Genomic DNA, 17,194 nt, shown 5'->3' with positions numbered 1-17,194 from the left:
TGTACATTTTGCATGCCGATAGATATCAAAACGTTGAACGTAAGGTGGTTAATTATGCCAAATGTTTCAAGGAGAGGGATTCCAAGCCCTCGCTTACTTCCTGATCCATTAGACTCGCCACCCAGTGACCCAATTATACCTGAGTGACATGAATTTATGCCCGGCTCGTACATAACATCACCAAAACAATATTTTCTCTTAACACTGGAAACTTTTCGGAATTGATTGAAAAGCAGGAAGAACGCATTGCCAATTGGCAACCCTGTACTCTCGATCGTGCGATAATGACTATGTTAGTGCTGTAAGTAGAAATGGGATTCTTAGCCATAACCTTCCAATATCGTTTTGGAATATCTCTCCGAGTTTGACTGAACATGTATAGACCAAATCTCACAGTAAATTTGCAACCAAAATCGGTTGTTCGACCATCCAACCATGTATCCAAATAACTTCATTTTCCTATACTATGATTTAATTGATAGAAATACATTTTGCGAATGATTCTAAGTCAACTTTCGAGGGAATTTTCTAAAGGGAAATCTAGGGATATTGATGGTCCCAAGCAGGGTATTTTTGGGTTCTTTTTAGAGCTGATACAGGTGTGAACTAGGCAACTCACATAGAATCCATCTGGTCTAGACTATTATAGACCAAATTGGGCAACCCCTGTAAAGGTTTTGTTTGCGTGACGCATAATGGGCTCAATGTGTTCAAATCTCATAATGGTGTCTATAATTGAATGTTTAGTTGTTTATTAACAGTTTATCATTGACTGAAAACAGCCGTATCAACAGCACTAAATATCAAGCTGCCTATATATCATGTTGTGAAGATAATGATCTTCTAGTTGAGTGGACATGAGCATTGCAAAAATGCTGACAGTTTAAGGAGTTCATCCCAATTAAGCCACGAGCACATTACAATATGACAAACCACGATCAATTCGGCACATCTACTCATCATGGCATCTCATTGTCCAGAATGATGTTAATCAACTTTGTTTTCTTTGAGGTCATGCCTAGAATTTTTTTCAGCGACCAAGTTTTTACTCTTCCAAACCATGCGTGTTAAGAAAATGATACACAATAATCATACGAAATTATACCTATCATCTGTTAACACAACCACACTAAGTAAAGTGAATCAGACAAGGTTGTGAAGTTACGTAAAGGCAACCTATTCATTAACAATCATGTTATGAAGGTAATAGAGCACATCTAACCACATCGGTTCATCTAACATGTAAGTATGACATTGATCCAACACGTCCTTTTTTTTTATTTCGAGTTAACAAGCAATCTTAGCAATTAAATTTCAAACTTCGGCCAATCATGACTACTAATGAGATTAAATTTAATAATAATAAAATGTACATATCGCATACTTACACCATCATATCAAGTACGAAGAATATTAATTACAAACTTTACATTAATCCTTGACCAAACATTAATATTCATATAAGGGTTTCATTAAAGAAATTGAGCATATCTGCTCATCAAATCGCATAAATTATGTAGGTATGAATTGCCACTATTTCTTGTTTGCGAGCTAGCTGTCAAAAAACACAAATATACTCAAGCCCTTAAATACACACACGTCAGCATTGACTGTTTGGATTTCGAGCCTCCGGCGTCGAAATCGAAAGCTATACTTCCGTCAGCATTTTAAAACTGCAATGAATGCTTTAGCAGCAATATAACTGAATACGTATATGACCAGTTGTGTAAATGCCATTGACAGGAGTTGCACGTTAACTTCCTGGATATGATAAGCAAATACATATGCACTCCACTATTGTAGTGTATAGCTGAACTATTTGTAGGTTCTCTGTTCTTTCTGTGCAAGAAATTTGGCAATATCTAGGTGTGGTAATTTAAAAACAAATCATATTAAAGGTAAAGCAGTGAATAATATTACCCCTTTGGAGCACTTTGTAGCCTCCATAACGAACGAATGGCCCAGCTGATATTATATACATGTTATAATCATAGTAATTTTTCCTGTGCAGCTCATATTATACCCACTTGAAACACAACTGGGCAATCCTTGATTTACCCACACAAAATTGGCACGTTCCAAAGTCATGTAAAACCACAGGCGAGAACCAGTCAGTCATCCTAAGGTTAACTCACATCAATGTACCCATTTGAAGCCTACTTGCAACCCACATTAATTGGTCAAAGGTCTAAGCTAAAGCGGTGATGTAAGCCCACGTATTTCCCTCCACACATACTTAATACAACTACCATACGCGTCGCTAGTATGTAATCCATAGTTAGCCCTCCTTACGATTTTCACATATAACCTGCATGGGGCCCCCATGGATGTGATTGCTAAGTAGGCCTATCCTCTCATTCATAGCTAAAGTTAGCCTAAATTAGGACATAAACATATAGGTATTGACAAATTCTGAAGACTGTACCCAAATATATAGCTCGATGTACATGTAGTATCCCGTCCCAGGTGTTTTGCAAGTACACCTCGATCCAGGGATGTCCCACACTGACGATATTGAACATTAGGCCTAGTATAGTTTAATACGTTAACTTAGCAGTAACAGAAAGTAAGGTTAGCCTATCGAAACATTACGGATACGAATTTATCGTGCTGTCTAGGATTATATAATAACTAAATGAATGGTACCACGATGACATATATAAATTGTGCCTAATCATGATATTCACCCGAGAATGTTTTCCCTTCGTTAACCCACAACACGTGCATAACACATGTATAACCCAAAATGTGACCCAGTCAGTCAGTCCAGCATTACCCCACACGAATGTGACAGTTTCTAACCTCCAAAAACCAGGTTTATATTACATGGTATACTCACATTAATTTCCCATGTACAGCCCACTTTGTACCCATATGGTAGACATGACTGGACATCCATTGGTTTATCCACACAAATTAACCCATGTAGATTCCCAATTGGAACTCAATTAGTCATGTCAGAGTGACCCCAAACTAATGTGTCCATTTGTAGCCTAATACATTCATTTCATGGTTACCCACAGTAATTACCCCGGCATGTCAAGTACATATTAACCAACATGGAACACAACTGTGTATAACTTGGTTAACCCACATTAAGTTGCTCTTGTATAACCCATGAAAAACCCAAATGGGATTCAATCAGTCATATCATGGTAACACAACGCTAATTTACCCATTCGTAGCCTCCATGAAAGCCAAATGGGGTCCTGATAGTATACTTAATTAATTGTGCATCAAATACTCTACCCACATACAACACAAGTGGGCAGCCATTACCCTCAATAAATTGTCCATGTCCACATGTCAAACCCCGAATCGAACGCAATTACTCGTCCCAGAACTTACACATTAATGTAACCACATCCCAAGAAACATGTAATTTACTCATCTAATGCAAAAACACACGGTGCCCAACAAGTAACTTCAATGTTAGCTCAAGTCCAGCTGACTCCACGCTCTCTACATCAACCCACATTGGCCCAACAAGATTGTGGTGGCTTGGAAATGATACCCTTTCATGCATGTTTATATTATAACGTAGGTATATATAATAAATTGCTCCCATCACCCCATTCCTACCCCGCCCTTGCGCACGCTCCTTTAACTAATGTCATGGTACAAAACCGCTGTTTCATGCTGACTTGGATCGAGATAATCATCTTTGTCGTATGTAAATGAGGCGACTTCATTGATATCAAAATATTGTTCTGTTTCTTTCTCTGTTTCTTGTTGTAAAGTTATCGATCGAGCGTACAATAAGTCTTCATTCATTCGTCGATGTTGCATATTCATACTTTCAGGACTTACTGTAGTCGTGTAAGTGACAGGAAGCGGTGACTGAGTGTTACCCTGAGAAGATAAGTTAGAGCGTGTCAGTCCTGTATCCGTTAATGACATTGCAGGAAGCTGCTGTTTTTTTGTTTTTCTGTTTATAAGTACTCCGATTAGTTCAAGAACTATAGCTATAATGACCAAGATGACGAACACTATCAATACCGCTGTGATTAATGTAGAGAGGATTATATGCTCGTCTGTACTCGCGATATCGATTGTGGCGTATTGGGAGACAGTTATTCCTCCATACGAACCACTACACTGCATAGTTATTGGTAGATCGATACTTGATCCATAATCTAAAATCTTCAGCTGTGATGAATCATTGATCCGAGTGATATTATAATTCCAATCGTCGAGGGGAATATTGGTCCACTCTAATACAACTCCACTCACATTACTGGTACACATGAGAATAATGTTTTCTGTATTCTTTGTGGTCACTGTATAGTAAGATGGATGAATCGATACCGAGAATACCGGTAGCATCAATGGTCCGAAAGAACAAGATTTATTGTAGCTGTGATAGGGAGCAGGTAACTGTTGTGTGACAGTACATACAAAGGTACTGTTATTAAACGATGAATCCAGATATGATGAATAAGAAATTAAAACAGTCTCATTTGTTTCATAAATCGTTAAATTTTCGTCACTTATGTTGTTTATCTCACCATCTCCATGATTGACAGATAATGACATGTTAACTGCTGGAAATCCTTCTTCAGACAGACAACTAAAACAAAAAGGTTCTTGGAACGAATCGAGGAAGAATGTATGATTGGTGTAGCTTGAATTACACACAGGATAATCCTGTGAAGGACTGCTCAATACTTCTATCTTCAAAGACGTCTGGGGCAAATAGCACGTATAAATGTCAGCATGTTTCTTCTCTACTTGTTTAATGCTTAGTGTACAACTTGTTTCATTGCATTCAAAGTCAAATTCATCTGATACCGGTTCCTCCAGTCTCCCTGAGGCAACCAGTGATCCTGTGGTAAAAATTTTTATATCATCAACATCATTTGGGCTACATAAAAGACCAACTCTATCACCTTGCAAAACTGTGTATATCTTCATAGGATCTTCAAACTGTAACGTTCTATTTACAACAATTGCTTTCATAAATACAAAAAAATCGGAAAACACCAGTACCAGAAATACTGAAGTTGTATTCATCTTAACACCTGTTAATTTGTTTCTGGTTTTCGTGTAGGTGACAGGTACTACCACAAACTGGAGATTAAAGAGAAAAAAAAAACATAAAAAGGTATATTAACATCATTGTTAATTGAGACGAGTCATGTGTACATTTTGCATGGATAGACATCAAAATGCTGAACGTAGGGTTGTTAATTATGCCACATAAATTTAAGGCGGATCCTACGCCCCGTTAACTCCCTCATCCATTAGACTTGCCACCCAGCGACTTCGGTCTACACGAGTGACATGCCCATAACAGCGACAAGTCGATACGTCCTACTAAAAACACCAACAAGTATTTTCTCGTAACACTGGAAACGGTACTGAATTGGTTGAACAGCATGAATAATGTATTACCAGTTGGCACTCAATGTCAATAGCAATGTAAATGTAATTGATGTATCGTAAGTATAAGTGGGATTCTTAGCCATGCCCAATAAAACCAATAAATATTTCGTTAAACCTAATTACTGGCAAATCATCTATGTTTAATGTAATGACACTGAACATACGCGACGTTCTCTTAACACCCTAAACAGTTGGAACTTGGTGAAACATCGTCAGGCAAAATATTTTTAGCGACCTCTTCATACTCGAGCTTTTGGTCAAGTCTGTATAGCAGTGTGAGTGCGTGAGACATAACGTATATGAAAATATTACCTTAGATGCGTTCATATGGTGTCTCCGATAGTTCTCCGAAATTCGTTGGAGTTTAGCTAACACGGCTGATCATAAATTAAAGGCATTTGTTCAACGTTATCCAAACATGCCTGGAATGTTAACAACATGAAAGGGAAGCAATGTTCGCGATATACAATATAACAAATGGTTAATGCCACTCAAGAATATGCACAAATTGATCAATTATATGCACTGCAGACACTATTAGCTGATATCGTGCCCGTGACTGATAGAAGACAAGTCCATTATCATTCGGGGGTAAATTGTTCATTCGGGGGTTATTTTGCATTTAGCCGAGAAAGAGTCGGACCACTACCACGGGTGTAACCCCCCCCCCCACCCCAAGTGAAAAGGTAATCAGTAAGACTGAAAGTAAAAACATGGGATGTTTAACAAGAACTTATCTTAACCAGCGGTCTATGGGGTATCGTATTGCCTTTTGTATACCAATCACAACTATCACCATTTAAAATAGATAACATATTCAGTATAGATCAATTTTCAAGTATCAAAGTTGATATTGGAGAGAAATATTTTACAAACTAATACTGAGTACAGTAGACACTATATTGGCAAGTCTTATGAAGCAGCACGTAAGTAAAGACTACAGATTGAAATATACAGTAGGATCACAATAAGCACAGTTCAATGAATATTAAAAGTATCACTGACAAACAGAAACTACAAAAGAAAACTTGTACGTTCTGTAGCGGTTGCCAACAATAACTTGGACATCCGCACAAAACAAGAATAGAGGTCGCAAAACACCCTTTAATGTTTTTTTGTTTTTTTCAATAAGCGATTAGCTGTCCAATTTATTGAATTAACCGGTTAATATGTTTAACATATGAATATCGGTAGGTAATTTATAAAGTTGAAGATATCATCCCAACATTTGGGTAAACAGGTACAAACCATTTATTCAAACAATAAAGTCACTCCAGTACTCCCTCATGGATACGACAGTTTGGAAAAACGTCAAAATATGATTATCATTTGGATGTGATGCACTGAACATCATGCAAAGGGCACACATCCTTTTACACGGCACGTGTTTCTTCACAAAATGTTACTTTTCAAAATATTTACAGTGTTAAGTTGGATCATAGAGCTGGAGTCGTTATATTCTCAATTAGCTGTATCCTTTGTATGTGTACCTAACGATACAGTAAATTTTCTATTTTTTGTTATAGTTTGCTATAGTTTGTTATTAGTTATTATTTTTTGGTGTAAACTTTGAGGAATAAATTTCGGAATATTGAGTGATAAATTAGTCGAATTTTTTAAAATACAGCAGTTTACAGCAATTTAGTTTTAGTAAACTAGTTTTATGATTCAGTCGAAAGCTTTGATATTGAATTCACCAGGGTTCTAAAGGTACGCTAAAAACCAGCTTTTGCAATGTGAACACTGAGAGAACACCTATTTGATCAAAGCTTAATATTTGCGTTAACCAATTCGACTACAAATGGGTATGGAAATATGCAAATGTCCACAATAAAATATAGTAATCACCTTTAATCAGTCGAAGAAACACTTTTGAGTTGGGTGAATTGTTTTGCCCAACATTGGATACGCATATCTAGTCAACCAAACTTTGGGTAAAAGGTTTACCAAAAAAGTCTAAGTCCAAGTATAGTCTGCATTTGATATACAGAAATTGTAGTTCCCTGTTCAGAGTGCTAAGATTCTGTCTGACGAGGTGAATATTATATTTTTGCTATCATTAATGTCATTTTGCAAATCATTAATTATTAAATATATTTAATGTCACTTCTCGCTGTGACGGTCTATGTACAGATGTAAAGGCATGGAGTAATTCAAACAATTCCCTGATTAACAGTTGTGGCGGCAACAGAAATTCCAAGGTGGAGAGGGGCAAGTGGGGCAAATTGAAACTTTATGAAGTGCAAAAACCCACTGGCAAGTGTACATCACGGTGAAATAAGGGAACCAAGGAACACCTCCTATCTCCCCCACCTATCGGTGAACCAAATTTGAATTATGAAATTGCAATGTTTGTAAAGTAGGTTGTGCATTCACCACTCTTCAAGAAGGATGGTGGTTGAATTCGACATCGAGTTGGCTTTTTACGCACGAGTGCAGTGATCCACTTCACGTGTTTCTTAAAATATTTCCGAGAAAAAAAAATTAAATATTTTTCGTGTTCGTGTTAAACATACAAAAAAAAATCTCTTACAGAATCATAACTGTTCGCATATATAAAGAAATAGTTCAAGATTAATTATATCTTATTAGGAATCGATTTTTATTTTAAATTATAAATCTCAGAATATCCGATCTGAAACTCAACATGGGAGACCAAGTAAAATCTTGAAACGCTTCCTTCACCCCACATTAAGGAAGTTGAACAAATATTCGATTCATATTCCGGTACGTTCTGAGTTGTCTGTGGGACTTCATTTCGTAATTAGGTAAGTGATTCCATTCTCCCCTTTAATCCTTTCGAACGTTGATTAAACTTATAGTCAGCATCTGTCCGATATTTAATGGTTAGTATACATTTAAGATTGATAAAAAAAAGTTATATTTACATTATGGTTTACTTGCGCGCCACCCAAGCTCGAACAATATAACCTATCAAGCATGGCGACCAATCCTCACACTATCTCAGCATATTTGATTTCTGTCGCCGAGTCCGAGACTTTGGGTACATGTACTGTAGGAACGTGCATTTGTGGATCCTTTCCAATTAGACTGGTTTCCATCGTTACACTTACAGGTCTTACTGTCGTTGTGTAGCTGTCATTGGTACTCGATAACTGAATAGTAGGGTATTCGTCAAAGGTGGTTACTGTTTCACCTCCAATTGCTTCCATGTTATCACGTCTCGAAGCACTTTTAAGAGTCTGAATCTGAATGTTATCCATGTGTTTTGAAAAAGTATCAAACGGCTGTCCTTGAACCTCAAGGTTTTTATCTCTTTTCTGTAGGAGGTCATTTTCTGGCATGGGTGTTGTTGGTCCTTTGTCAATATGGTCTACATGTTGGTTTCTTGACCTTAGTTTATAGCAAATGTAATAGAGTATGATCAAAACAAGAATAACCACCGAAGGAAATGCTGTAACAAATAAAACAAACGTTAGGTTTGATGGTTCCGACATTGATCCGGATGTGAAATTGTGCGTGATGGAGAGAGAAGCAACTGTCTTTGCTATGTGATGTCTCACCTCTCCACTGCATTCAAAAAGGATTGCAACCGTAGTAGTTATATCTAAAGGTTCATTTACTTCAAACGTTAAACGGCTAGAGGAAATCGAATACTTCACGAAAATCGGAATTTCGGAAGTTATTTTCCACGTTGTTTTCCATTTGTCATTTCTTCCGGCATTACTGAGACAGGTGAACGCAACCTTCCCTGGTTTAGTAATGCTATAACTTGGTGGTGTTATAGACATTACTAGCTCTTTCAAAAACAAAAGGGGTGGAAATGTGCAGAAATCGTGAAAAGATGTAACTTTATTAGACGAAGTTACATTTTGACGAAGATGGCAAGTAATGACGGTTTGATTAATCTCGTGTGAAGGTATGAAGGACACATATTTGTTCAATATATCACCTTGTCGCACTGAATCAGTCTTCACAGGCATATTCTTCGGAAAACCTTTAATGGATAACTGTGTAGAAGGATCATCGTTGTTTTTATTTATGCATTGATAAACAATTCTCTTGTTTATTTCATCTTCAAAAAACACTAGTTCCGCCGGGGATGAGCAAATGGGTTTTGATGATGCAAATATCACGTTCACGGTCAGAGATGCCGGTTCAAACGAGTGTTCTTTTCGTACACACAAATACACATCTCCGTCTTCTGTGGAAATGTTCCTAATAGTTAACCAATGATTAAAACCAAGTTCTGTTGCATTGAACTGAAAATCGTATCGCTTTGGATTCCCCTCCAGTACGCTATTATTTATAATCATGTATTCTCGCATGGAACCTCGAAATATTGTGACAGAATCATTTCCTTGACTTTGACAAACCAGCACAACGTCATCACCTTCTATCACACTATATTCATAGCCGCTGTCAAACTCCAAGTTAACTCTACAAAGAGTGTTCAATACTAACTCCGTGAGTAGCAAAAGCGCAAGGAATCTTCGCAAGGTACTGACGTTTCCCATATCTGTACCAGTTGATTTGTGAAATATTTCTGTCTTAAGTTACCACGTCGAGTAAATGGCAGCCTGACACTCGTTCGTTGTTACCGATATAGTTAATCTGAACTCTCCACTAATAGCTACACATTTCAGGTCAAAAACAAAACGATTTACTGTTATTGTGTATGTGACTGCACGAGACAACCATGAAACAATCTCGTCTAAATTACTTCGTTGAAACTTCTGGTCTTACTGTTTAATTTATGCTAGATATTAATAGTTTAGACCGCGCCAAATGAAAACCTCAAACCATTTTAAATTTAGGCATGCTACTGAAGAATCTAAACTTAAGTTCTAAATTTCATTGCAATCAACATTTACAAATATGAAGGTCATTGTGGTTTATAACGAATCTAGAATAGTCTTATGATAAAAACGAAAGCTGAAATTGTATAAGTTTTGTTCAGCAATTAGTATCACCTCCGGAATCCATTTATTAAGTTTAAATTACATGTGAAACAAAACTTATCACAAATAACACTTCTTATAGCAGAGACATTTTCATATTTAAACATCATTCATTTTTTAACAAACAACATATTTCTAATTGCCTCTGTTTTCACTGTTATCGGTTCTTGTCCTAATTGCGAAAGCTGAAAGTGTATAACTAGTTTTGTTCAGCAATTAGTAGCACCTCCGGAATCCATTTATTAATAAAGATTAAATTACATGTGAAACAAAAATAATCGCAAATAACACTTCCTATAGCACAGACATTTTCATATTTAAACATCATCCATTTTTTAACAAACAACATATTTTTAATTGCTTCTGTTTTCACTGTTATCGGTTCTTGTCCTAATTAAGGAAATGACAGGAACGAGATGCAGGCTGTCACGTAGACAGCCATCTTCATGCCTATCATTCATAACTATCACTGCTATCACCCAGTGACGTAGCCAGGTGGGAGCAGGGGAGCGACTGCTCACCCTTTTAGTGTCGATAAACTGCTGTATTTTTTAGTATGGTATTTTGTCAGTGCCCTTTTGATCTTGAATACTCGTCAGCTCCGTTAACTCGATTATAATCGTAGAAACATTCAGGCCTACTAATTCAGCTACTTACTTAGTTTGGCTGATGCAATTAGCTACAGTTAGCCTATAGCCTATTACAAGCCTACAACTGGCCGCTGCGTAATAAAATACATATTGCCTACCTAACCGCAATCGATGGAGTGTCACGAACCGTATGCAGAACGACGTCGACAACGTTCGTTCTCATCCTTGCTATGATTCGTCCTAAGTTGTTGCACGTGCAGCATGTTATGAAGCTAAGCTAGAAATCGTATACGCGCTTCCTATAAATAATTATTACACTCCTAATACACTGCGATAACGATATTTGTTTTAAGGCCACTGCACATCTGGCTGTCTTACAAAATAAGAAAGTTTATATTGTCCCTCAGTTAAGTTCGTCATATGTATTAAAGTCCAGACATTGGACAATAAACAAGAGTCATCCTACTGGAACAACTGTAAAAGAGCACTATGTTTGTCTTTCTGATATGTAAAAGAACATGTAATAGAATTCAAACAGGAAACAAAATCTGCTGATAATATGATATCATATGATAATGATGAAACTGGCAAAACATTGCACCAGATCGCATCTAAGGACCTTCAATTGTTCAATAAAAAAAAGGGAACACCTCCTCCCCTTAGCCCCTACCCCATATCAATCGCAAAAAGTGCTCCCCTTTCAAATTCCAGGCTACGTCGGTGCTATCACCAATATCACTAAACACCTGTGTGATTGAGTTTTGATCTCGATCAGATGATTGATAACAAAATATCTATCTTCACGTGGCTGGCTATTTATCAATACGTAAAGACCTATCTTTCAGAATATGTTGCTTGGCAGCTAGCGCTTTTGTAAATAATAAATAACATAATTAACTTCGGCACTCTTGTAAAGAACAGTTCTTTTGACTTCTGACCTCGGTGTGATGACTGATCAATATGCAAATTCATTTTCATCATGGTGGTTACTGATTAGAAATGTTTTATTTCGTTCTTTTACGTTATTCTTTTTCTCTATTCTTATTCTTTTTATCCCTCCCGTATTTTTTCAGTTTCTATTTACCTTTCTTCAGATGGTTAATTCCAAAGTGAATATTTTTATATCCACTGGAAGCTATAATAACGATACAACCGATGATATATTAATTGAGTAACATTATAGGAATTTCGAAGCAAACGTGTCTAATATAACTCTAATAAGGATATTATGTGTTACAAAACTCAAACTTGAAATAATGTTTGCTAATCGTTGCCTATAGTAGCCTGTATAGTTCCTTTAAAATACATTCATTTTGATGATACCCCGTACTTTCTTCTTTCTTTTGCACCCCTGTCCCCTTTTCTTCGTACAATTTTCGAAATATAAGTCCTCGTACACATTGGTGGCACCAGAAATGCCAAAGTAGTGGACAGCAAGTGGTCCATGCAAACAGTTAGGGGGCCAAATGCGCAAACCACACCTGTATAAGGTGCGCAACACAATGAAATTTAGGTGGCCATGGAACACCCCCTACCATCCATCTTTGCTTTATAATTACAACTTACTGTAAACTGTTATAGGCTCGAAGAACAGGGCACCAAGAAGTTGCAGCCTGCTCTGACATAACGTATGCTTGCTTAACAGTCATACGTCCGTTTGTCATTCATCCGTAAACGTTCACCCGAGCCCTCATAAATACATGCATCTTTACTGAATGTGTTTGCTTTGGGTCACGGTGGTATCCGACCTTAAGCACTCGAGAACGACCTAGTAATTTTTATGCTGTACATTGATCTATTACTTCTCACTGAATTCAAAACGCTCAACCTAAACATTAATAGCGCCGCTAAATAGTTTGTCGCAGTCACCCTCAGGATTGCTTGAGTTGCATCATAAACACCTGCATGGCCTGCTCACCACTCATAAAACGTATAGTGACTGTAAAAAAAAAATGCAGCTTTGACCATCCCAAGGACTGGTACATGGTAACGTCAGTTTTACTAATCATGAATATGGATGTAAATTTTCAACAAAAAGGACTAATCGTTTCAGTTGCTGGAACTTAACCCTCTATTCTAAGCAGTCGGTCCTCGCATGTCAGTTGTAATTATTAATCATCACCGAGTTAACAGAATAAACTTCTCATAAACCATTAAACCTTGAACAGAACATATCGAAACACATCCCATGAACAAGTATATATCAACCTCTGTTAGGATGATAATATAAGATCACCTCGCCATCTACAATGGTACACGTGCTGCGCCCTTTCACAGAACATCATTCCAAACCCATGTGCAAGGAGATCGTCATGCAAGAAGAAAGTGTAATAACCCTATACTAAACGGAAGGCTAAAATCACTCTGTATTCCGATTCAGCAATGTCAAGCTACTGATTCCTCATCGTCAACACATGTGGAAATATTTCTAACGACGCCAAATATAACGAATACTGGAATTTGTGTTATGGAAGGCACGGTTTGAAGGTGAATCTGTGCCCTCTCCATCCCCCCCCCCCCTCTCACATATTCCTCCTTAATGATATGCATTCGTCTCACTGTCTCTCGAAGTTAGTGTGCTCCTCCCAGACTGACTCCTTTTTCACGGTCACTGTATTTACCTGTTTAAGGATATTGTAAAATAGATTACATACGGGTGTTTTTTTTTTCTCGGTGTACCAATTGACTAAGGGGAAGGAAGTGTGGCACCAGTGAAATTGGTTGACATTGAAAATAACTCTGAAAGGAAGCATCAATGAATAACATTCACGGCCGTGTGCGTTATTTCGTTACTGGCATTCCTTGACTTTGCCATCGTGAAGTTTATATGTTAAGAGACCCAATACAATTGTAACAATATTCACGACTGCCGTGAAACCAAAAGTCGTAGAGAATGATCCAGAAACATCCAGGAGAGCACCTTTGAAAAGAATGGAAAATTGAACTGAGATGCATGATTATCAATAGTCATATGAAAGATACAATCAAAACGACCGTATTTTAAATGGCACATACAATTTGTCCTATTTTTCTTGTTCATATGTTAAACTATAACTATTACATTTATTCAAATTTTTACAATCCATCTGTTGCGTAACGAGTAATCATATTTGAACATTATTTTAATCACCTTCATCAACATTATTCATGGTTTATTTATTGTTATCATTCAAGATTGCATATCATCATTTTATAGCACCATATCCATCGTTCGACAAACACCATCATTGCCATGACTGTGAAACAAGAAGGTGCTCTAAATTGATGTCACTATCTTGGATATGTTGTATCAATGTATACTCTGCTATGAAGCATATGATTTGTGACACCTCAGAGAGCTTACGGTACCAACTGAGTCAAATTCCTATGATAGTTACAGTTTCTAATTATGCATAAAACAGACTTTTTACGATTAGTTTTCCGAATTGTGTCCATTGCTTATAAGACCAAATTCATCAGATATCTGCTTACCTGATACGATCCCACCAATTTGAATAAACAATCCACAATCCTACAAAAGTAGGTCAAAGCTGCACCTTGCCTGAAGTGCATCTTGCACAAATAATATGGTAAGCTTCCTGTGAGAGCAGTGTCTCCGTAAGCCAGTGCGAACCCACAGAAGAATGATGCCGTTGCGAGTCCTAAGAAAGAGGAAGCAACAAGATATCCTGACAAAGATATCGTGCAAATAGTCGCCGGAACAACGGACGATGTGACAACATTCATGCGATCGTACCAGACTACGATTAGTACCGCAGTCTTGCCAAGGAATCCGCCAACTCCTCCTGCTGCTGACAGAAGGACTGCAACTTCGGATGAGAGTCCTTGAGATTTACCAAAAGGAACCAAGAATATAGCCCAAGAAGCAAATGTGAAACAAAAAAAAGAATGCATAGCCATAAATAGAGCAAATGTAGGATGTTCAACAATGGGTGCTACATTAACTAATTCGAGAAGCTTATGCTTCACTCCCTCGCTGCTATTGCCCACATTGTTGGACGTATCTCCGTGGGTCGTCAACTGAGCGTCCTCACTGATGAGTGGGTCAAGAGGAGCATTTGTTTGTCGTTTCGTGGGTTTCAGCAATATCCCTGATATCACAGTGTTCCATGATACAGCGCCCATGATCAGATAAAAGATCCGAACAACCCATATTGCCTTCGAATGATATCCACCATAATGGGAATTACTATTATCCCTAAGTACGTAAATAGTTCCTTTGTTGAGTAGGCCGTAGGGAAAGTATCCGAATCAAAGTGTTCAACAAATGCCATGTACATAGAAAGGTAAAGCCCTCCTCCTCCTATCGCTGAAAAATAAGGACAAACATAATTATTTTATGTGAGAAAACGATTAGGCAAAATACACAGTATATTGCTAACTAGAGACATTGGAAGTATATGTTTTATATAAAACTCTTTCTGTTAGAATCCCAGTATTAAGTGGTTTAATACAAAGTGATAGTGTTGGGTGTGCCATTTTGTTTTAACTTCAGTTGACATGAAGAACAAAGTTACTGACCTTGAACCAGTACGTGTAATTCGCTATTCAAATGAAACTTCGTTAATCAGTGTGATAATAAGCAATTTTTAAATCCAACATAACACCTATCAATTGCTGCTGAGGATTTAAGCAGCGTTCCATTTCTTTCATTAGGAAAGGAATTTTTATATGCCTAGTATACTAATTACCAACTAATTATGTGCGTACAATCCTTCCATAAGTCCGTCTCGTTCTCTATTCGTAGAAAAAAAGTATGATGTTGCGAACAAGTAAAAACTATGCTAATATTAATCCAATGTGTATTTGTATGTACTGTTAATTATCGTTATTAATATCCAGGGTGTCATCATTGGAAGTCAGTGGACTATAACTTAGCTGGCACACAAAACATAAAGTTAGTTCCTCGTAGTAATTATACCAAGATCAATGAAAGGAAAATACATGTATGGTCCCAAATAATGTTTACAAAATTATCAATAATTCTAAAGGAAAAGTGCTTTTTGTATCATCATTATTCTATGGGTGGTTTACTTTTTGAGTAATTATTATTTATAAAGCAAAGATCTAGTATAGAGAAACGTACCGATGGCCCAACGTCAATGTCGACTTTGCCATAAAGAAACATTCCAGAAGGCAAAACATTTTTAAGAAATGGTCACGCCAGTATCTTTAAGTAAACACCACAAAAGTATGTTGACACATGTGCACGAAGTTTTAATTTCTGTATGTTTGGCTACTACATATCAACATATTCTTTAAGTTAATAATGAGAGTTATAGATTATATTATTAGTTCTGTAATAGCCTGGTCCACTTGTCTCCGTAGGTGGGAGAGTACGCAAGACGGAAATGCCGTGCAGATGAGGCGACCGAGGAGGTGGTACAGGACAAAGTAACGGAAACACATCTTAGTACAGGAGTATGGAACGCGAAAGGGACACATTATGAAATTTGACATACTCGGTAGAAAAAATCAATAAACGCTACGGTAAAGAGTAACTTTTATTTGCACTTATTTTTTTCCAGGTTTGTTATAGTACCTGCTTTGCAATTTTGTGGAATGGTGGATCATGCTTTGAGAAACGGCTTGACACAGAAATCTTGCACCACAATGCATTGTGAATGGAACCCTTATGATGCCAAGTTTGCTATCCAACCAGTGTGAGTGTGTGAGGTGAAGTGAGCAATGCATAGCTTCTCGAAACAAGGTGAGACTTATGATCAAACTCTACCCCTCCATTCTCAGCGTGCAAGGTAAAGGAAAGCAGCAGACCTACCTGTGGAATAAAGGGTACACTGCAAGGGCCTGTCAGTTTGCTGATAAAATTCATCTCTCATAACAATGTTATGTACAATAATGAACTTTAAGGCCTCCTGTATTTTGTCTGCAACAGTCCATGAAGTACGCAACTGCTATTATTATTTATTTAGCAGGGTGGGGTGGGGTGGAGGGAATAACTATAATAGAAAGCCATCAATAAAAAGTCATACCAGTTCAAATTTCTGCATGTTCCCTTTAATCTGTCTCTTCTTTTAAAACTTCGGTGGTACAGTAACAACAAAGAAAGCCTAGGTTATGCCAAATACTGCACATATTTCGTGATGTGTCTGATTGTACTTACAGTAGTACTCCATAGATAAACCAAAGCAATGCTGATATGCGCGTTTTTCTTTCGCAACATGTGCAGAGTCTCGGAGAGTGAATTAACCCCTCCTGCCAAGAAGTTATTTCAACCATTGGCAACTTCGCCAAAATCCATCACTGTAGAGGATTTTAGTATAGATACCGTCTTTT

At 37.3% G+C, this 17,194-nt stretch overlaps 1 protein-coding gene across 2 annotated transcripts in view; it reads right to left on the bottom strand.

The window, feature by feature from the left end:
• Positions 1 to 730: 730 nt before the first annotated feature.
• Positions 731 to 17,194, bottom strand: part of LOC139975867 (uncharacterized) — a 28,637-nt gene continuing 12,173 nt past the window's right edge. Inside the window, exons 4-6 of one of the 2 annotated variants that reach the window (XM_071984136.1) lie at positions 14,369 to 15,206; positions 5,698 to 13,817; positions 731 to 5,070 (exon numbers count right to left, since the gene is read on the bottom strand). In XM_071984136.1, coding sequence (XP_071840237.1) covers positions 15,025 to 15,206 — 182 coding nt within the window. In that variant the 3' untranslated portion in view covers positions 731 to 5,070; positions 5,698 to 13,817; positions 14,369 to 15,024. Of the gene's footprint in view, positions 5,071 to 5,697; positions 13,818 to 14,368; positions 15,207 to 17,194 lie in introns of those variants that run through there. The other variant, XM_071984135.1, reaches the window with a different exon arrangement.

The sequence above is a fragment of the Apostichopus japonicus genome, chromosome 11, assembly GCF_037975245.1.
Source record: "Apostichopus japonicus isolate 1M-3 chromosome 11, ASM3797524v1, whole genome shotgun sequence".
Lineage (NCBI taxonomy): Eukaryota > Metazoa > Echinodermata > Holothuroidea > Aspidochirotida > Stichopodidae > Apostichopus > Apostichopus japonicus.
Note: the sequence above shows the minus strand (reverse complement) of the source record. Positions and strands in the feature narration are given on the sequence as shown.